The sequence below is a fragment of the Dermacentor albipictus genome, chromosome 4 (assembly GCF_038994185.2).
Source record: "Dermacentor albipictus isolate Rhodes 1998 colony chromosome 4, USDA_Dalb.pri_finalv2, whole genome shotgun sequence".
NCBI classification, from domain to species: domain Eukaryota; kingdom Metazoa; phylum Arthropoda; class Arachnida; order Ixodida; family Ixodidae; genus Dermacentor; species Dermacentor albipictus.
In genome coordinates, this window is record NC_091824.1 from 44,275,839 (window position 1) to 44,291,045 (window position 15,207).

Consider the following 15,207-nt stretch of genomic DNA (forward strand, 5'->3'; position numbering starts at 1 on the left):
CTCCCTTACAGTAATGGGAACCTATCTCGAAGGCCATGCTTTTGTGCGCTGCAGGTACCGGGAAAATGCCATGACGTTCCTGTTTTAAAGCTGCGACTATTAAGCAACTACCAATACTGTACAAGTCTTACACAAATTGCCCCACCATAGTTACTGGGGTGAAAAAGGAAGTGCACAGACAAAACAGACAATGAGGAGGGAGACTGACCGAGGCGAGAGCCTTGCCCAGGGTGTCCCCCGTCTGTGAAGAGGCTGACGGAGTGTGCGCGGAAGAGTTTGCAGAGGCGGCAATAGGTCCGCCCGCCGTCCGAGACGACAGGGCATCGGCTACCGTGGGTGCCGGGGAGGTGCCCTGGTTGGTGCTGCCAGCCGTGGTGCCGCTACCGCCGGTGGCCGCTGTGGGAGTGGGCACCGACGTGGGTGCCACGGTGCCCGTGTTTGTGCTGCCTGCGGCCACGACAGCTGTGCTACCACTGCCGCTGCTGCCATTGTTCTGTTGTGAGGAGTAGAGCGGGGAGGCACCGGCCCCGCGGAAGCTCGACATGGGGGGCAGGCTGGTCGGCATTAGGCCTGTGGGCTCCTGGCCTGGAGACACTGCACCATATGCCTGCACGGAGAGGATGCACCAATGTCAAAACTTGAGCAGGGTTAGCTTTCAGAACGGCCACTATTGCTATAAAAGCGAGGCCCTGCTAGTTATATATCTTTCTACTTAAGAACACTTGAAGCAGAGCCCTTGGGAAGGAATGTGAACCAAGGTTTCAGAGAACTTCAATCCTAGGAAAAAGCGGTAACACAATCAGCGTAGCTTGTTGGTTGTAACAGTCTCACACTTACAAAAACGAGGAAGCGCACGCCATGAAATATAATAGAAGTCAAAATTGCGCCTGGTGTATTTCATGTCTTATAAGATAAGTGCTGTAGATAGTAAAGGGTCTACGTTTTCTTTTTCCCAGCTTAAACAAATGGTGAATGAGACCATGGGACTATTTTTAGGAGTGCTGTCACACATGCGTGTTGCCTCTAGTATAGCTCTCATTTTGTTGCATACTATTCATATGAACAATGGCGGACACAGTAGCTGCTACAAAAAAAGAAAGAAAAAGAACACAGAAACTTGCGGCTTAGGAAAGAAATTCCCTAACATGTGTCTTCATCGAGACTGTCCTTGTGCTGTGGCCACCCCTCACCATTGATTCAGGAGGGAGGTGCATGGAGGAGAAGGCAGACGACGTGGAGGGCAGGTGTGAGGTCTGGTTCCCCAGGTAAGAGTATGAAGAAGGCTGCAGGCTTTGGTTTGAGGACCAAGGGTCACCTCCTCCACCATGGCCCCCGTCTGCACAGGGGCCCACAAAAATCACATTAGCATAGCACAAGATTTGTGGGGCAATGTTTGACATTCTTCGGTCATTTATCCTGAAAATTGTGGCACTAGAACGTACTTCACGCAATTCTGTTACATTTAAATTTGCGAACAACCGTACTCCGTTTTATACTTTAGCAAACAATGCTGTGGAAGCTACTCATTAAGTTTGGTCATAAAGATTTATCACTTTACATGTTTCGTGTAAAGTGGTTAGGGTATACAACTCTGACTCAAAACGGCCTGGGTCTGACAACTCACCTGAACATTTTCTTTGTTGCTCTTCTAATGGCCGTTTGAAAATTTGATCCACGAAATGTACTTTGTGTGGTATCTTTTGAGTGCCATATCATATTTATGAGATTAGACAAGACACAGAAAAAGCGGCGTATGCTCACACAAGCCACGTGGCAAGCGTGGCTTGCGAAAAGCAACAAAAAACAATACGAAAAAATATATAATACAGCCTATTAGTAGTCGCATAACACAGTTTTTCTTTTCATTTAAATAAATTAAAGGTGCTTTTCATTCATCAATGAGCCTAAATGAAGAAGAGTTCCACCTAATTGCCTGCAAAAAGCATTGAATTATTTTCTTGTGTGAACGCAGCCACTGCGGAAAGCCTTACTTGTTTCCACAGTGTTGCATGTGATGTGTGAAACAAAATATAGAAGTAGCTACACCACACCAAAATAAAATGCACAATTCTTACCAATAAAATAAGGCTCCCCATAAAGGCCCGGTGGCTTCGGAGAGGAGTACCTTGGTGAATCTTGGTCGAAGCCTTCCGACCCGTAAGGCTGCAAATAGAAAACGAAAAGAGGAGACATATTGGTCAGGCAAAATAAAAAGAACATTAATTCCAATGCACTAGGAACATAGTAGTTGTAGGTAAATAGAAGTGTAGGGAGATTGAAACATTCTGTCGCCCAATAATCATATTTGAGATGATTATTTCTTCTATACTCCAGGAAAGTGATCTTGCGTATGTTTTCTGGCCCCACAGGTTGCCACATGGCATATGCTACAAATAAATAAATGTGTCTTTGTCTTCTTCAAAAGTATGCTACAGGTGGAACTTATTCTTCATACTCCAAAGGCCAGTAGGGATTTTATCTCGAGCAGCCTTTGTGTTGTGCATTGTTTTATCAATCGTGCCCACTCTGCTGTGATGTCTGCAATGATGGAGCAGGTACCAAATCTTTTCGCAAATCAGTTTCTTTTTTTCTTCAAAAAAAAAAATTGTTGCTGTTGCAGGAGGTGCTTCTGCAAGCTCGCCAAGCAAGAAAATAAATAAAGAAGGAAAATGAAGGATCAGCCACGGGCTGCTATGCTCTTCGGGGTGCGAGCAAATCGCTTGGGAAAATATACACGGGTCGGCCCGAAGGCTGCCGCCGGGTGGTGGGGAGGGGGAGGCAGTGAACGAGCACCCCCGGGCGCCTTGTTTATAAACACGGGGGGGGGGGGGGGGGCGCACGCACCTATCGCAGCGGCGTCGGCGACAGCGGGCGCCCTCTTATACGCCCCCGCCACCCGTTCTCTCGGAGATATCTAACCCCGCGCACATGCCAAAGGAGACGGTCCTTACGTAAGCAGCACGCTACCGTTCAAGGCAGAAGAAACACGTGCTCCCCCCCCCCCCACCCCCCACCTCTTGATCCACGCACTTCTCAACTCTACCCGTCTAGAGTCGCACAAACATTGCTTCGCGGCAAACACGGCGGCGGATCAAAAACTACGCCCAGAACTGCGGAGATCGGCGCACACACCGCTCCCTGCACGGACCGTGGGCGCCAGGGATCGCCTCTGCTCTGCTGCCAAATGTACATTTTTAAATGTCCCTTTCGTCCCGACTTGCCTATGGAGGCTCGGTAGTCGAAACGGCGCTTAGTTGCCGAGCCCTGGAGGTCGATGGTTCAAATCCCCGGCTGTGGTGGCCGGCTCGATAATCGGAGACAACCGCGAAATCCTGGGCAGGCGCCGCACTGGACGGGAACGAAATTTGGGGAAACGACGGGTCGGGTTTCGTTTTCCTACGTTTTCCTAGTTTCCTTCATTTGCGCCATCAATTAAACGCAGACGGTGAGACAGCGTTGAAGAACGCCGACCGGGAAGACGTGCGGAGCCCGCATTTCTCTCTCTCTCTCTTTTGTAACGATCTACTGCGCTTGCGATTCAATTCGCGCGTCGTCATTGGCTCGGACGATGCCGCCACGGGTGATAAGACACGTAAAACTATAGAACTATTGTCTAAATAGTAGATCGGGCTGAAAATCGATCTTTACAAAGCGCGGCCCCCAGGCCAAGCGAAACTACCAACTTCTCTGTCCTATGACGTAGGAGTTCTGTGGAAACCCGCACGGTGGAGAGAAGTAATTAATAAAGGGAATATCAGACATCCACCCGTTCGTTCGGTGGTCCCGGATTCGAATCCCAGACGAGCACGAATTTTTCTTCAACTGCGAGGCTTTTCTGTCGAGGAACCCGTATGGGTTCCTCGACAGAAAAGTCGAGGAACCCATACGGGATCAATTGCTACGAACGGGTAGATGTCTGATTTTCCCTTTATTAATTGTCTGTCCTATCCGTTTATTTCGTCCGGGACGAAGAATAACAGAACTTGTCAACAAACTTGCTACATGAAGACAATAAAAAAAATAACTGACAAAGGCACAAGCGAAACAGAGAGCTCCTCTCTCGCAATACGCTTCAAATCAACGAACGTGCCACCAAACCAAATTCAATTTCACGCGCCCATCTCGGTTTCTGCGAAAAAAAATCCACGCAGCATCCTAGATCCAAGCGCCGGCGCGTTACCGAGATAGTCGCGCAAAGAGCGATAAGAAAAAAGTGAAGAAAAAGATGAGAAATAAGGGAAAGAAAGTAGGGAGTGATTATATAGATTATGAAGAGACTGAAGGGGGGAAAGGGCACACCCGAAACACCAGCGGGGCCTGGAAAGAAAGCTCTCGGGAGATTGCCAAACGCTTCACTCGCCTTCTCTTTTTCTCTCGGCACATTTCCAAAACGTAACAAAAACAATCACCGCACAGACTCAGAAGAAAGGAATACGAATGGAAAAAAGAAACTATCGGAATAACAATAAAGCAATAACATCTCCCGGGCCGCTCGCGACAAAATCGGCAACGAGTAACGTAGCAGAACCGAAACACGCCGACACGAGGCTGCGGATGCAGCGAGAGAGAGTGTTCAGCGAATTAGAGAGAGAGAGAGCGAGAGGATAAACACAACTTAACCAAAAAAAAAAAGAAAAGAGGAGGAATGCACCTCAACGGTTGAGCATCGCTGCGACGCGAGGAAGAAGAGAAGTAATACAAATCCCGGCGAAATGGAGAGGCGCCGAAAGCGAAGTTGGCGAGCGACACGCCGACTGCGAACGGAACAACGACAGCGATGATGAGCCCCGGAGCTGCTCCCGGCGGCGCGTCGACGAGATCGCAGGGGCGGGTAACGATAAAGAAAAATAAAAAAGCACGGGAAGGCTTTGTTGTTGCCTGCCTGCCTGCTTGTAGCCCGGGCATGGCCGAGCGGGAAGAAGAGAACAAGCTCGAGGAAAGGGGGCGACAGCAGCGCCGCGACTCGGGCCGATTCATTGGGGATACCGCTCGCGGAGAGGAAATGACGTCGAGGGGGAGGAGGGGGGGGCGACAAGCGATTCCATTCGCGGGACTGCCCGGGATGATGATGGCGATACTCGGGGAAACGGGGAAGACGAGACTTTGGCTCGGCCTTCGAAGTAATGTGGCGTTCCACTACAGTCGTCGACGCAGTTGCCGCCACCGCTGCATTTGTGGCATTGCGTTTAGCACAACGCGCGCATCTCGCCCGTGACATGAAGGTGCGTGCGTAGCAGTCGGCAGAAAGCGAGCGAGAGAGAGAGAGAGAGAGAGAGAGAGAGAGAGAGAGAGCTCGCCCTGGGACGCTATTGCGGTCGCAGCCGAATTCCGCCATGTCGGCCTTTTTCAGTCAGCGCAGAAAGAACGGCGAATTCGACAATACGGGAGAATTCAGACATTTTATAAGCTCCACTATTCCAGTGCGCTGTAGTGTGCAGGATAGCGCGTACGAACGTTCGTGGGGTACCGGAGAGGAAGGAAGACGCGGAGAGGGCGCGTCTCGGCTACACCAACAAGAGCACCGCCGTCTCTTGGAGGAGCCACGGTTTATACCACATATGTACTACGCCCCATCATACCTTACCAACGAACAGTTGTTCTCCAGCAAAAAAAGTAACTGCACACAGTAAAGCACTACTGATACGACGTTTGAGACTTTGTGTGCGTGTGTGCGCGTGCGTTGAATGAACATCCTAGACATCGAAATTCTTGGGTAGCATTGGCAAACCTCGAAGCGGCCTTAATATTGTACTACAGCAGACTTCATACAACCCACTTTAGGTATCGTTTTCTAAGAGGCAACACGTAGAAGGCGGTCACGCGACAGCAGAACATCGCGACCTTCTGGAACTCACTGGCTCAGTCGCGAGCAACGCTACACCGCGCATGTGTACGGCGACTGATTTCAACGAGCCGCAGCGAAATCACACTATGGACTTGTTTTTCTTTTTTACATAGTGCTCGTGAAGATATCGGCACACAACGGTATCGGCATCTCCTCCCCCACGGAATTGCTGCTGCCGGGAGACGAACCAGCGACCTCGGTGCACCGCAGTAGAGAGACAACTCTCTGTACACCGAGAAAGCCATCGTAACGGGGTAGCCCACGAGTTGCACAACGGGGGGCGTGAATGAACGAAAAGGTCGAAGCCAAGCGCCGGATTTATTTATTTTTTCCCTCACCCCCTCTCTCTCTGTCGTGAAAACGGCTAGCGGAAGAGCCCGCTCGCTGCCGAACGGTAGATAAAGGCGCGGCAAAACAATGTGGCCGGCGAACGCGTGCTTCCACAAAAAGAAAAAAAAGAAAGCAGTCCTGTTGTTCAGCACAGAAAACGGGCCTTCGAGAAGAAAGAAAAAAAGAAATAGACGCGTTTGCGAAGCCTGCTTCTGCGGCGGCTTGTTATGCGCCGGCTTCTTCCCAGAGGAGGCCAGGGCGCGTAGAGAACGGATTCGATTTCCAATTCAGCGGCGGCGGGGGGGGGGGGGCAAAGTGCGAGGCGGCCACCTTCCCCGCTGTTTTACTTTTTTTTTCTTCCCCTCTTATACAGCATGCGCTTCTTCCCCTGGCAGGGCGGCTTCTCGGCGCAGGAGCTTCGTGGGGAAGGCCTTCTTCACACGCGCGCCGGATCGAAGCTCGAACGCAAGGCGCACTGAGAACGAACGCACGTACGAGAGAGAGAGAGAGAGAGAGAGCTTTCCTCCAAGGAAGACTCAACGCCACAACCGGGCTCCCTCGTGGTGGGTCTCACCCCCTGCTTGCGATGAACCGACGCATGTGCAACCTCGCATCGGTGCCGAAAGAACGGGCCAAAAAATGCAAACGCGAGAGCGAGAGAAAGAGAAACAATAAGCTAACTCACAAAGCAGAAGCGCTGCGATATCTTCGGGACAACAACAAAATGAAAAAGAAAAGAGAAGAAAGATGCAGTTGCCGTTCGTTTGAAGAGCAGGCTCTCCCCACTTTTCAGCACCCGACCCTCTCTTTAAAAAATCGGTGAGGACGTACAGTATCGACGGCGCCGGAAATGGCTGCGCGCACGGGACTGTCGAGGAGAACTCTCTAGCTGAAGAAGCGCGACCCAAATATTGGCCGAGTCGCTCAGCCCGCTACACGGGGGGAGGGGTGTTTCACGCGAGAGAGAGAGAGAGGGGGGGCAGAGCCGCATCGGAGTGCAAGCGCGCACGGCAGTGCCGGACGCTTTACCTACGTACGGTCGATAATTTTTAGCCACGACGACTAACTCTACGTGTATAGAAGCACCTGACTGCAGAAGAAAAAAAAAGTGGGAAGGGAGGGGGGCGAACACATACGTAAGCCAAGCTGCGAAGGTATGAAAGGCATCCCTACGAAATATGGATCACGGTATTAGCGTGCGTCGTAATTCTCCCGATAAGGCAGCCGACACTGTACGGTCTGACACAGAGACATCACACGGGTTTTTTTTTTTAACTCTGTGGTATAGAAAGAGCTCAGTCAAGATAATTGGCCCAGATTCAAAGAATTAAGGAACGCACGCTCGCGCACGGAGTGAGAGAAAACGAGAGAGAGCTTTGTTCAGCGAAAACTTCGCCGACCCAAGGCTTACGCAAATGTGCGCATCGACAGGGAGCGGAACAATGGTACCGGGCTTAGCTCACACCGTCGGCGGTGTAAACACAGAACCGCCGCGCGATACCCACTCGCTCCCCAAAGACAGCGCCTGGGACGCGTAAATGTGCCTCAAAGCCCGTGCCCGCGAGAGAATACGCCGCCGTTGCCGCAGGAGAAAGAAAGCCAAGGAGAGAACGGGGGTGGAGGGCGGGCTACGTAAAAGGGCACGGGCGGTGCCGGCGGTCATCAGCATAAACTAACACCCACTCGGGCACAGGCACGAAACCTCGACTCGCCGGCGTTCTCCCGGAAGGAAAAAAGAAAGGAAACGACGACGCCCCGCCTGGCCAAAAGCGTGCAGTGCGATGTCGCGTCGAAGCCTGCCAATCGGGGAACACAGGTTACGAAAAAAAGCTGTTTCCTACGAAACGGCGGCGACAGTCGAGGGCTGTCAGACTGACTTCTGCTCCGATTAACCTCACTAGCACGGGCTTTCCGGACGGCGAATCGTACACGCCAAATAATGCGTGCTCCGACTAATTTCTCGAACTTGCGGTTACGATTCGGCCGAGACGACGCCAGGCACTGCGGCTTTCCAGACAACGGTGCACGGTTTTAACGACGACACAAACCGCAGGGCTGCTTCCGCTCGCATCGAGAAACCGAGAAGAGTCGGCGGGGAGAACCGGGCGCCCAATGACCGCGAGGCACCAACAACCAAACCGTCCACGGGGGGGCCAGCGGCACACTTGATTCGATCCCAATCCGACGCCCGCGAAAACCTTTTCGCTGCCTTCCTAAGGATTCTTTTTTTTCCCCTTGGCGAACGGCCGCGTTCTCTTTGTGCTCGAGTCACCGACTCCAACGACGCAGCACCCTTTGTTCTTCCTTACTGCCGCCCTTACTGCATTTTTTTTTCTCCCTCTTTTATTATCCCGATTCCTTTTCTCTTAAACGGAGCTTCCGGCGCCGGCGCCCCTAGAGTTTGCGGAGTGTTTTTCGAGGCCGCGCCTCCGAGGCCTTTTTCACTTCTCCTCTGCTCGGTGTACTTCCATTTCTTTTCCTTTTTATCTTTGATAGACCCGGTTTTCTTGCCGAGACAAACTGCTGTAAAGAGTTGCTTCAAGTGAGGGAAAAAAGATATAGGAAGAACAAAGAAGCCATTCATTCCGTAGAGAGGGTGGAACCAAAAGTCGCCAACCGCTGGTAGACGGTGAAACTTTTAACCTCGAAATGCCGCTGGAGTCGAAAAAGTAAGAAAAAATATGCCAAAACACGCGCGGCCACGCTGATCGAGTCGCAGCACTACACTGCTTTCCTCTCGCTTTCTCTCAGAGAGAGAAGAGAGAAGAGAGAAACAGGATACTCGTCTTAGGGCATATAAAGATGACCAGGAGTAGGGCAATCCAAAGCGCACAGCATTCGTGGGCCGCCTATATAAAGCAGCGTAATACCCCCCCCCCCCCCCCCTCCTCCTCCCACCTTTCCTCATTTCGCGTTGAATTCATCGGGCAATATTTTTCGCATTTCCCGAGCAGCCAGGATGTGGACAGCAGATTGTTTCGCCATTTCAAAAAGGGCCGCGAAGCGTTTCATAACGGCGAGAGAGCAAGAAAAAAAAGGAGAGAGATCGAGGGAGAGGGAAGGAAAAGCTCCAGCACGCACGAACGGGACCAGCGTGTTCCGTGGCGCTTCGTTCTTCGGTAATATACACGGTCATTAAAAAGAGGTTTCCCAGTCCCGGTCGAGCTGGAAATATATACCAACGCGGCGACAGCTGGGACCGATGAGGTCTATATATATGTATCGCTCAGATCGATGGGCTATGTACGTCTGCCGAGACAAGCAGGGGGACGACAGCTAAAGACGACCAATAAATTCGCTAGACGGTCCCACCGCGAAAATAAAGGCGCACTTAATTCAAGGACAAGTGAATGTGAACATCCGCGAAACAAAACGTCCCGCTACCAGTCATCCAAGACGAAAACCGTTGGCATAAACGTGGTCCACAGATCGATGCCGACCAAGAGGCCGCGAAGATTCTCGTCCGTAAGCGACCTGTCCGCCATCAGGATTGGCTGGAATTCGCTATTACGAACAATTCTTAAAACGAATTTTAGCGATAATGCGCCGGGATCCGCGTAAACGCGCCATAACAGTAACGCCAGTAGAATTACCGTGCACCGTTTTAATTAATTACACTCGAAAATTACAATGTCGCTGGAAGTCATGAGAAAGACCGGCGCAACGCAGGTACCGTCTGCCTAACGTTGCTTCGGTCCCGATCGTCTAGAGACAAAAAGAATATTAAAAAATCGGGGCACTTTACAGCACAGATCAGTCGAAGCAGCCAAGACTGATTTCTTTTTCTATTCCCCTTTCCCCCTATCCCCAGTGTAGGTTAGCGAACCGGGTGCTCATCTGGTTGACCTCCCCACCTTCCCTGTCCTCTCTCTCTCTCTCATGCGTAAGATTAGTCAACAGTTCCAGCAAGCTCAGAATATTACAACGCTAACAATGCACAACATAGATATGGCCGCAAGAGGTCTTCAATCGCGCGAATGTCGAGATCAGAATAAGGTGTCTTTCTCGAAAACGTTTGTTGTGATGATCCAATAAGTGTAGCGTTGCTTACCTATCCCCATAACACTAAATGCTGCGTCGGCAGCGCTTCGTCATGATGACAGGGCGCTGCGAATGGTGTTTTCGAGGCCGAGTGGAATACGAATCGAATACTGCCAGAAGTCAACCTTATCGAACATTTCCGGAATACTTCGCGAATAGTGTGCAGCAGCTCTCACCATTAACATTACCACACACACAAAAAAATATCACATCCTACTAATCACACCACTAGTAAGTTTATGTTATTACATTGCGCATTATATAGAGTGATTTATTTTAAAGAACCCAAAGCGAGCATTAGGAACAGCTAAGCTGATAGTTCGCCAACTCCAAACTCTTCGGAGCATAAGCGGGGATGCATTGTCACATAAAGCTTTCAAAGGTAACGTTATGGGCTAATTATCCGTCCATACCACCTTGGCGACCAACTCTGACATGCATGTGTGTCATTTGCGGCGATGGCAGAGTGAGAAAAAAAAAAGAGCGGGGATGCACTGCTTCTCTAGATTAAATAGTCGCGGCAGATGGTGCCTCTTGTATAAAATGTGTTGCAATGAAATGTATTTTGATTTATACTGATGAGAGGACACATATGTGGCATATATGTTCGCTGTGAATTGGATGACAGCGATGGCATTTTTTTTCTTTGTTTCAATTTCAAGTTTAAACGTGTACAGTAGACGGCATAAAGTATTCGAAAAATACCCGAATTCTCCCGCAATTTTCGATACGAGGAGCGAACCGAATAGGAGAATATTCGATTCATTATTCGAACGTTCCGAATATTGGCACACCCCTACTTGATCATCCAGCGGGATGACTGTCGCAAGAACTTGGTTACAACAGCCCATTTCCTAATGCGCATCGATTTCTTCTCATCGCAGATCATCGCGACATCACGCATTGGTCCGGCCTCCGGAAATGGTCATCAGGTTCAAGACTGGCCAAGGCTTATCTTTAACATCACTATAGAACACGCCTGGGACGTGTGACGTCAACAGCTGACGGAGAGCATGTCCCCATCCGTGTCGTCGAACCGGTCCCCCAACCTTGCTAGCAAGACCTTCACGGAGAATATTCATTCTGTGTGGAAGAAAAAGGTGAGCGGAGAGAGCGAGGAAGAAATCTATCCGACATCTATGCATAGTGCGTGCTTACACACACACACACAGAGAGAGAGAGAGAGAGAGGGGGGAGAGAGAGAGTCTCGTGAGAGACGACGAATCAAGACACGAACGAACGCAAACTTGGGATGTTCATATCTCCCCGTGCTAGTTGCCTATTTATTTTATACTACTTTTTCTAAGAGGTGTGGGGGGGGGCAACAAAGACTGCTAACCACCGCGGTCACCAGCGGGAACACGAGAAAGATTCGCTACCGGTTTTTCACGAGTGAAACTCGGAAAGCACCGGTACTCACGATTTCCTTTTCTCTCGAACTTTTCCGGGTCTCAATGATCTCGAGAGAGAGAGAGCACACCAACAAGGTTGCGGGGTGGAAGAAAGGTGGACAAAAAAAAATAAATAAAAAAGGTAAGGTCCCCGGGAGACGGCACCACAGAAGCGGGTGTCGCAAAGCGGGGATGGAGTGCGATCCCTTTCACCTTTTCCCCCGAAAGATTAGAAAGAAAACGTCGCAACGCGAGCGAATGCTTCAAGCGCAGGAAAAGGAAAAAAAAAAAAAAACCCGGGGCAGGAGGTGTTGCGAGTAAGAGAGCGACGCCGCATTTCCTCCGTGTTGTACTACAACCGCGCGATGAAGCGCGGACGACTGAATGCCCGCGAAATGGCGAAGCAAGGAGCGCGAATGTGAGTGCGACACGCAACGTATACTACGAGCCACTCGGTGATACGGAAGGAAGCGAGGGAGAGAGAGAGGCAAAAAAGAGCAGCGCTCTTCCGTGAGCGCTGTTTAGCCCTCCCCCACGTATACCGCCTTCTTTCGGGCTGTTCGTAGTACAAGTGAATAGCTATCGCGACACGACGGAAAGGACCGCCCGCCCGAGAGAGGTTCCGGCGTTGGATTTTTTCAACTTTTTTTTAAAATTTTTCTTTGTATCGGCCTGAAAGGGACGCAGTGTGCAAGATTCAATGGGCGTTGACGTTCTCAAATGGCGATGGTGAGGTGGAAGCGTACACAAATCTCACTGGAAGGCGCTGGCCTTCGACGCACCCGGCCGCTAATGTGAGAACGCGTAACATAGCGCTGCGCACGCTATTATGGTGCAACGTTACCGCTCTCGATGTGTTAGGTCACGGCCCGTCGGGTTTCGTTTGCACGGACCGTCGTGTTGACAGTGTATGCCGGTTACTTACTCCCCTCACCCAACATATATATTTATAATTCACACTCACACTAGATGGGACTCTGACGTTTTCTACGGAAGCTGCAAGTGTGGCTGTTCAGCAAGCACGGCAACCGTGGCGTGTGCGGAGTCGATTCCCGTTAATTCGACCTCGGTTAATTCGACTTTTCGCTTACCTCGAACACACTGCGAAAGTCCCGGAGAGAAAGCAAGTATCGCTAAGGAACAAAAGACTCGTCCAGATCGAATGCGAAAGCATGCCGTTCGGTTAATTCGACCCTCGCCGGCGTCTCCTCACGCGCCCGTGCAACGTTCACTAAATCGAAAACAAAAAATGGCTGTGGCTTAGCTAAGGTTAAGCCCAGGATGCGAAGCATACTAGCCTTTATTTTAGTTGTTGAACCACTGTTTAGCCTGGTGAACTGCTGTTGCTTGGCTATATTTGGTTCGGCTAGGCGAAGGAACAACTCATGCAGGCGAGCGCACGAGCTGAGACCCGGCTATGTAGCTACGCGGCCGCAAGCGAGCGCGCGAGTTGAGCCTCCGCTTTTGCAGCTGTTATGACGTCATATGGTAGCTACGCGGCCGCGCGCGGCGCAGCAAGGAAAAGGAAGAGCGTGGTTGTGCGGCTAGTATGCTTCGCATAAAAGGCATTCGTGCTGCCGCTTCCTCTCCATGCGTGATGCGGCCCCAAACTGAAAAGTGTCTCGTGCGGCGACAACAAACACGCACCGGCGCCCATGCGAGCGCCACTACAGCGGGGCCCACGCGACGCATTCCTTGGCGCGCGTCTGCGAGCGGGCCCGCCGCCGGTCCCGACAACACGTCGGCGATGCTGCCGCGTTGCCGCCGCGGCCGCACCGCTAAAAGCCACTCCGCCGATGACGCTTCCGATAAAACTGTCGCGCGACGAGGCGTCGGGCCCTCGCCAATTTGTCGCGGCGCGCTCGCAGAGTGCAGCGCTGTAGAGCCACTGCTGTGTGTGGACGCGCTGACGCGGGCGGGAACGCCGTCAAGGGCCGCGAGACGGCGCTGCCACCGAATCTCCAGATCGGACTCGCACAACGAAACACTGGGGGGCAAGCGGTATAACGGCTGTCAAGAAACTACAGCTTTAGCGTACTCCCGGCTACAGAACCAAGACGGAATGCGGAAGACATTCCGCTGACGTACGTAATTAAGCCTTCGGCAAAGAACTTTCTTTTCTGTCTTTTTTTGCTGCGATACATGCGCATTCGCCGCCGCCCGCGAGCGCTGTGCGTTTGACTGCAAAAGCGACAAAGCCAACCGCCAAGCTAGGCTCAATATCGTTTGGCGGTAGGCTTCTTCCCCCTCCCCCCGAGGCTCATTGAACTGACAATCAGCCATGAAAAAAAAAAAAGAACCAGGCCGGCTCGCAGTCGGCGAGGAAGAGGGCCGCGTGACTCACGTCACGACCGCGCGCTAAAGGTCGCCGGCAAGCGTCATCCGCGATGTGACCGCGCACAAGCAGCTCGCGCCGAGAAGCGAGGTACTCGGAGAAAAGTTCAGCCGGCAACGGACGCTCAAAGCGCGCGGGAAAATGCCGCGCGCGCACCTGTTGCGACTAGAAGTCAGCACACAATGCGGCGGGCTGCGGCCGCAGAAGCTAACGACTCTCCAGCGGAGCATTGTTAAAAGAGGTCGGCGATGCCAAGCCAAGCCACGGGAAGCAAGAAGCGCGACCATACAAAGCCGCTCTTCCCCATCAAAGTAAAATAAATAAAGGCTTTTTGGCACGACCCAGAAGAGCGAACATTACGGGAAACGCGAGGCTCCTTTCCAACAGCGAACGGAAACCTAACCGTGAAAATGACCGCGAAGGGCTACTGTTTCGACCGGTGGTCCGTACTGCCACGTTTCAAACACGGGCGAACCGGACGCCACGTTAGCTGCCGAAATGTGCAACCTGCCGCCGTCGCACGTCAACAATGGCCGTCCGACTTAACACTAACAGCGAAAATACATGACGTTAATCTAATTACGGCTGTCACACGGCGCACTTTCGATTGCGATCAAGCCCGATCCGGATCGAATTTCACAGTCGTCATTGGCTCATTTTGCGCCAGCCGCGCGAGGGCGGAAATCCCAGTGGTGAATTCCGATACGGATCGGGCTCGATCGCGATCAAAAGTGCGCCGTGTTGACACCAGTATGAGGCTCACTCAGTGATTAAGTACTACGGCGGCCTTGTGCGTTCGTTATCAGCAGAACACAACTCGGCCGGCCGTTCGAGCTGCCCATCTTTTCGTGACGTTCAAGCCGCATCACGGTCAAAGGAGACTAACGGCAAGAGCCACGGCAAGCAAACACAGAAAAAAAAGAAAGAAAAAAAAAATCCCACAGGATTCTATGCACCCAGGATCTAGAGAGATGCTGCAATTAAAACGCACCTAACATCGCTTTAACGCTTCATCAAAGAGACAACATTACACACGAGATCGAGCGAAGCTAGGCGCGAGAACGCGAGTGCGCGGACAAGAGAAGCTGCGACGTCGAATCGTCAAGAACAGTTGTACGCACCTTTCAGAAGGCGCAAGGCCTACACGGCCCCCATCGTTCAGGGCAGTCGGCACGGCGAAAGTGTAAAGCCCCCAAGTCGCCGGCCCAAATTAAGGCAGACTTCCGAGGCGGAACAAAAAAAAAAACCCAGGGCGCAGGCACACA

At 51.7% G+C, this 15,207-nt stretch overlaps 1 protein-coding gene across 12 annotated transcripts in view; it reads right to left on the reverse strand.

The window, feature by feature from the left end:
- LOC135907152 (transcription factor 12-like) overlaps positions 1 to 15,207 on the reverse strand; it is a 182,108-nt gene that overhangs the window by 29,750 nt on the left and 137,151 nt on the right. For all 12 annotated transcript variants that reach the window (XM_070536907.1, XM_065438814.1, XM_065438815.1 and 9 more), the window contains 3 exons: positions 2,076 to 2,163; positions 1,191 to 1,336; positions 209 to 607 (listed from right to left, as the gene is read on the reverse strand). In XM_070536907.1, the coding sequence (XP_070393008.1) occupies positions 209 to 607; positions 1,191 to 1,336; positions 2,076 to 2,163 (633 nt within the window). The remainder of the gene's footprint in view (positions 1 to 208; positions 608 to 1,190; positions 1,337 to 2,075; positions 2,164 to 15,207) is intronic.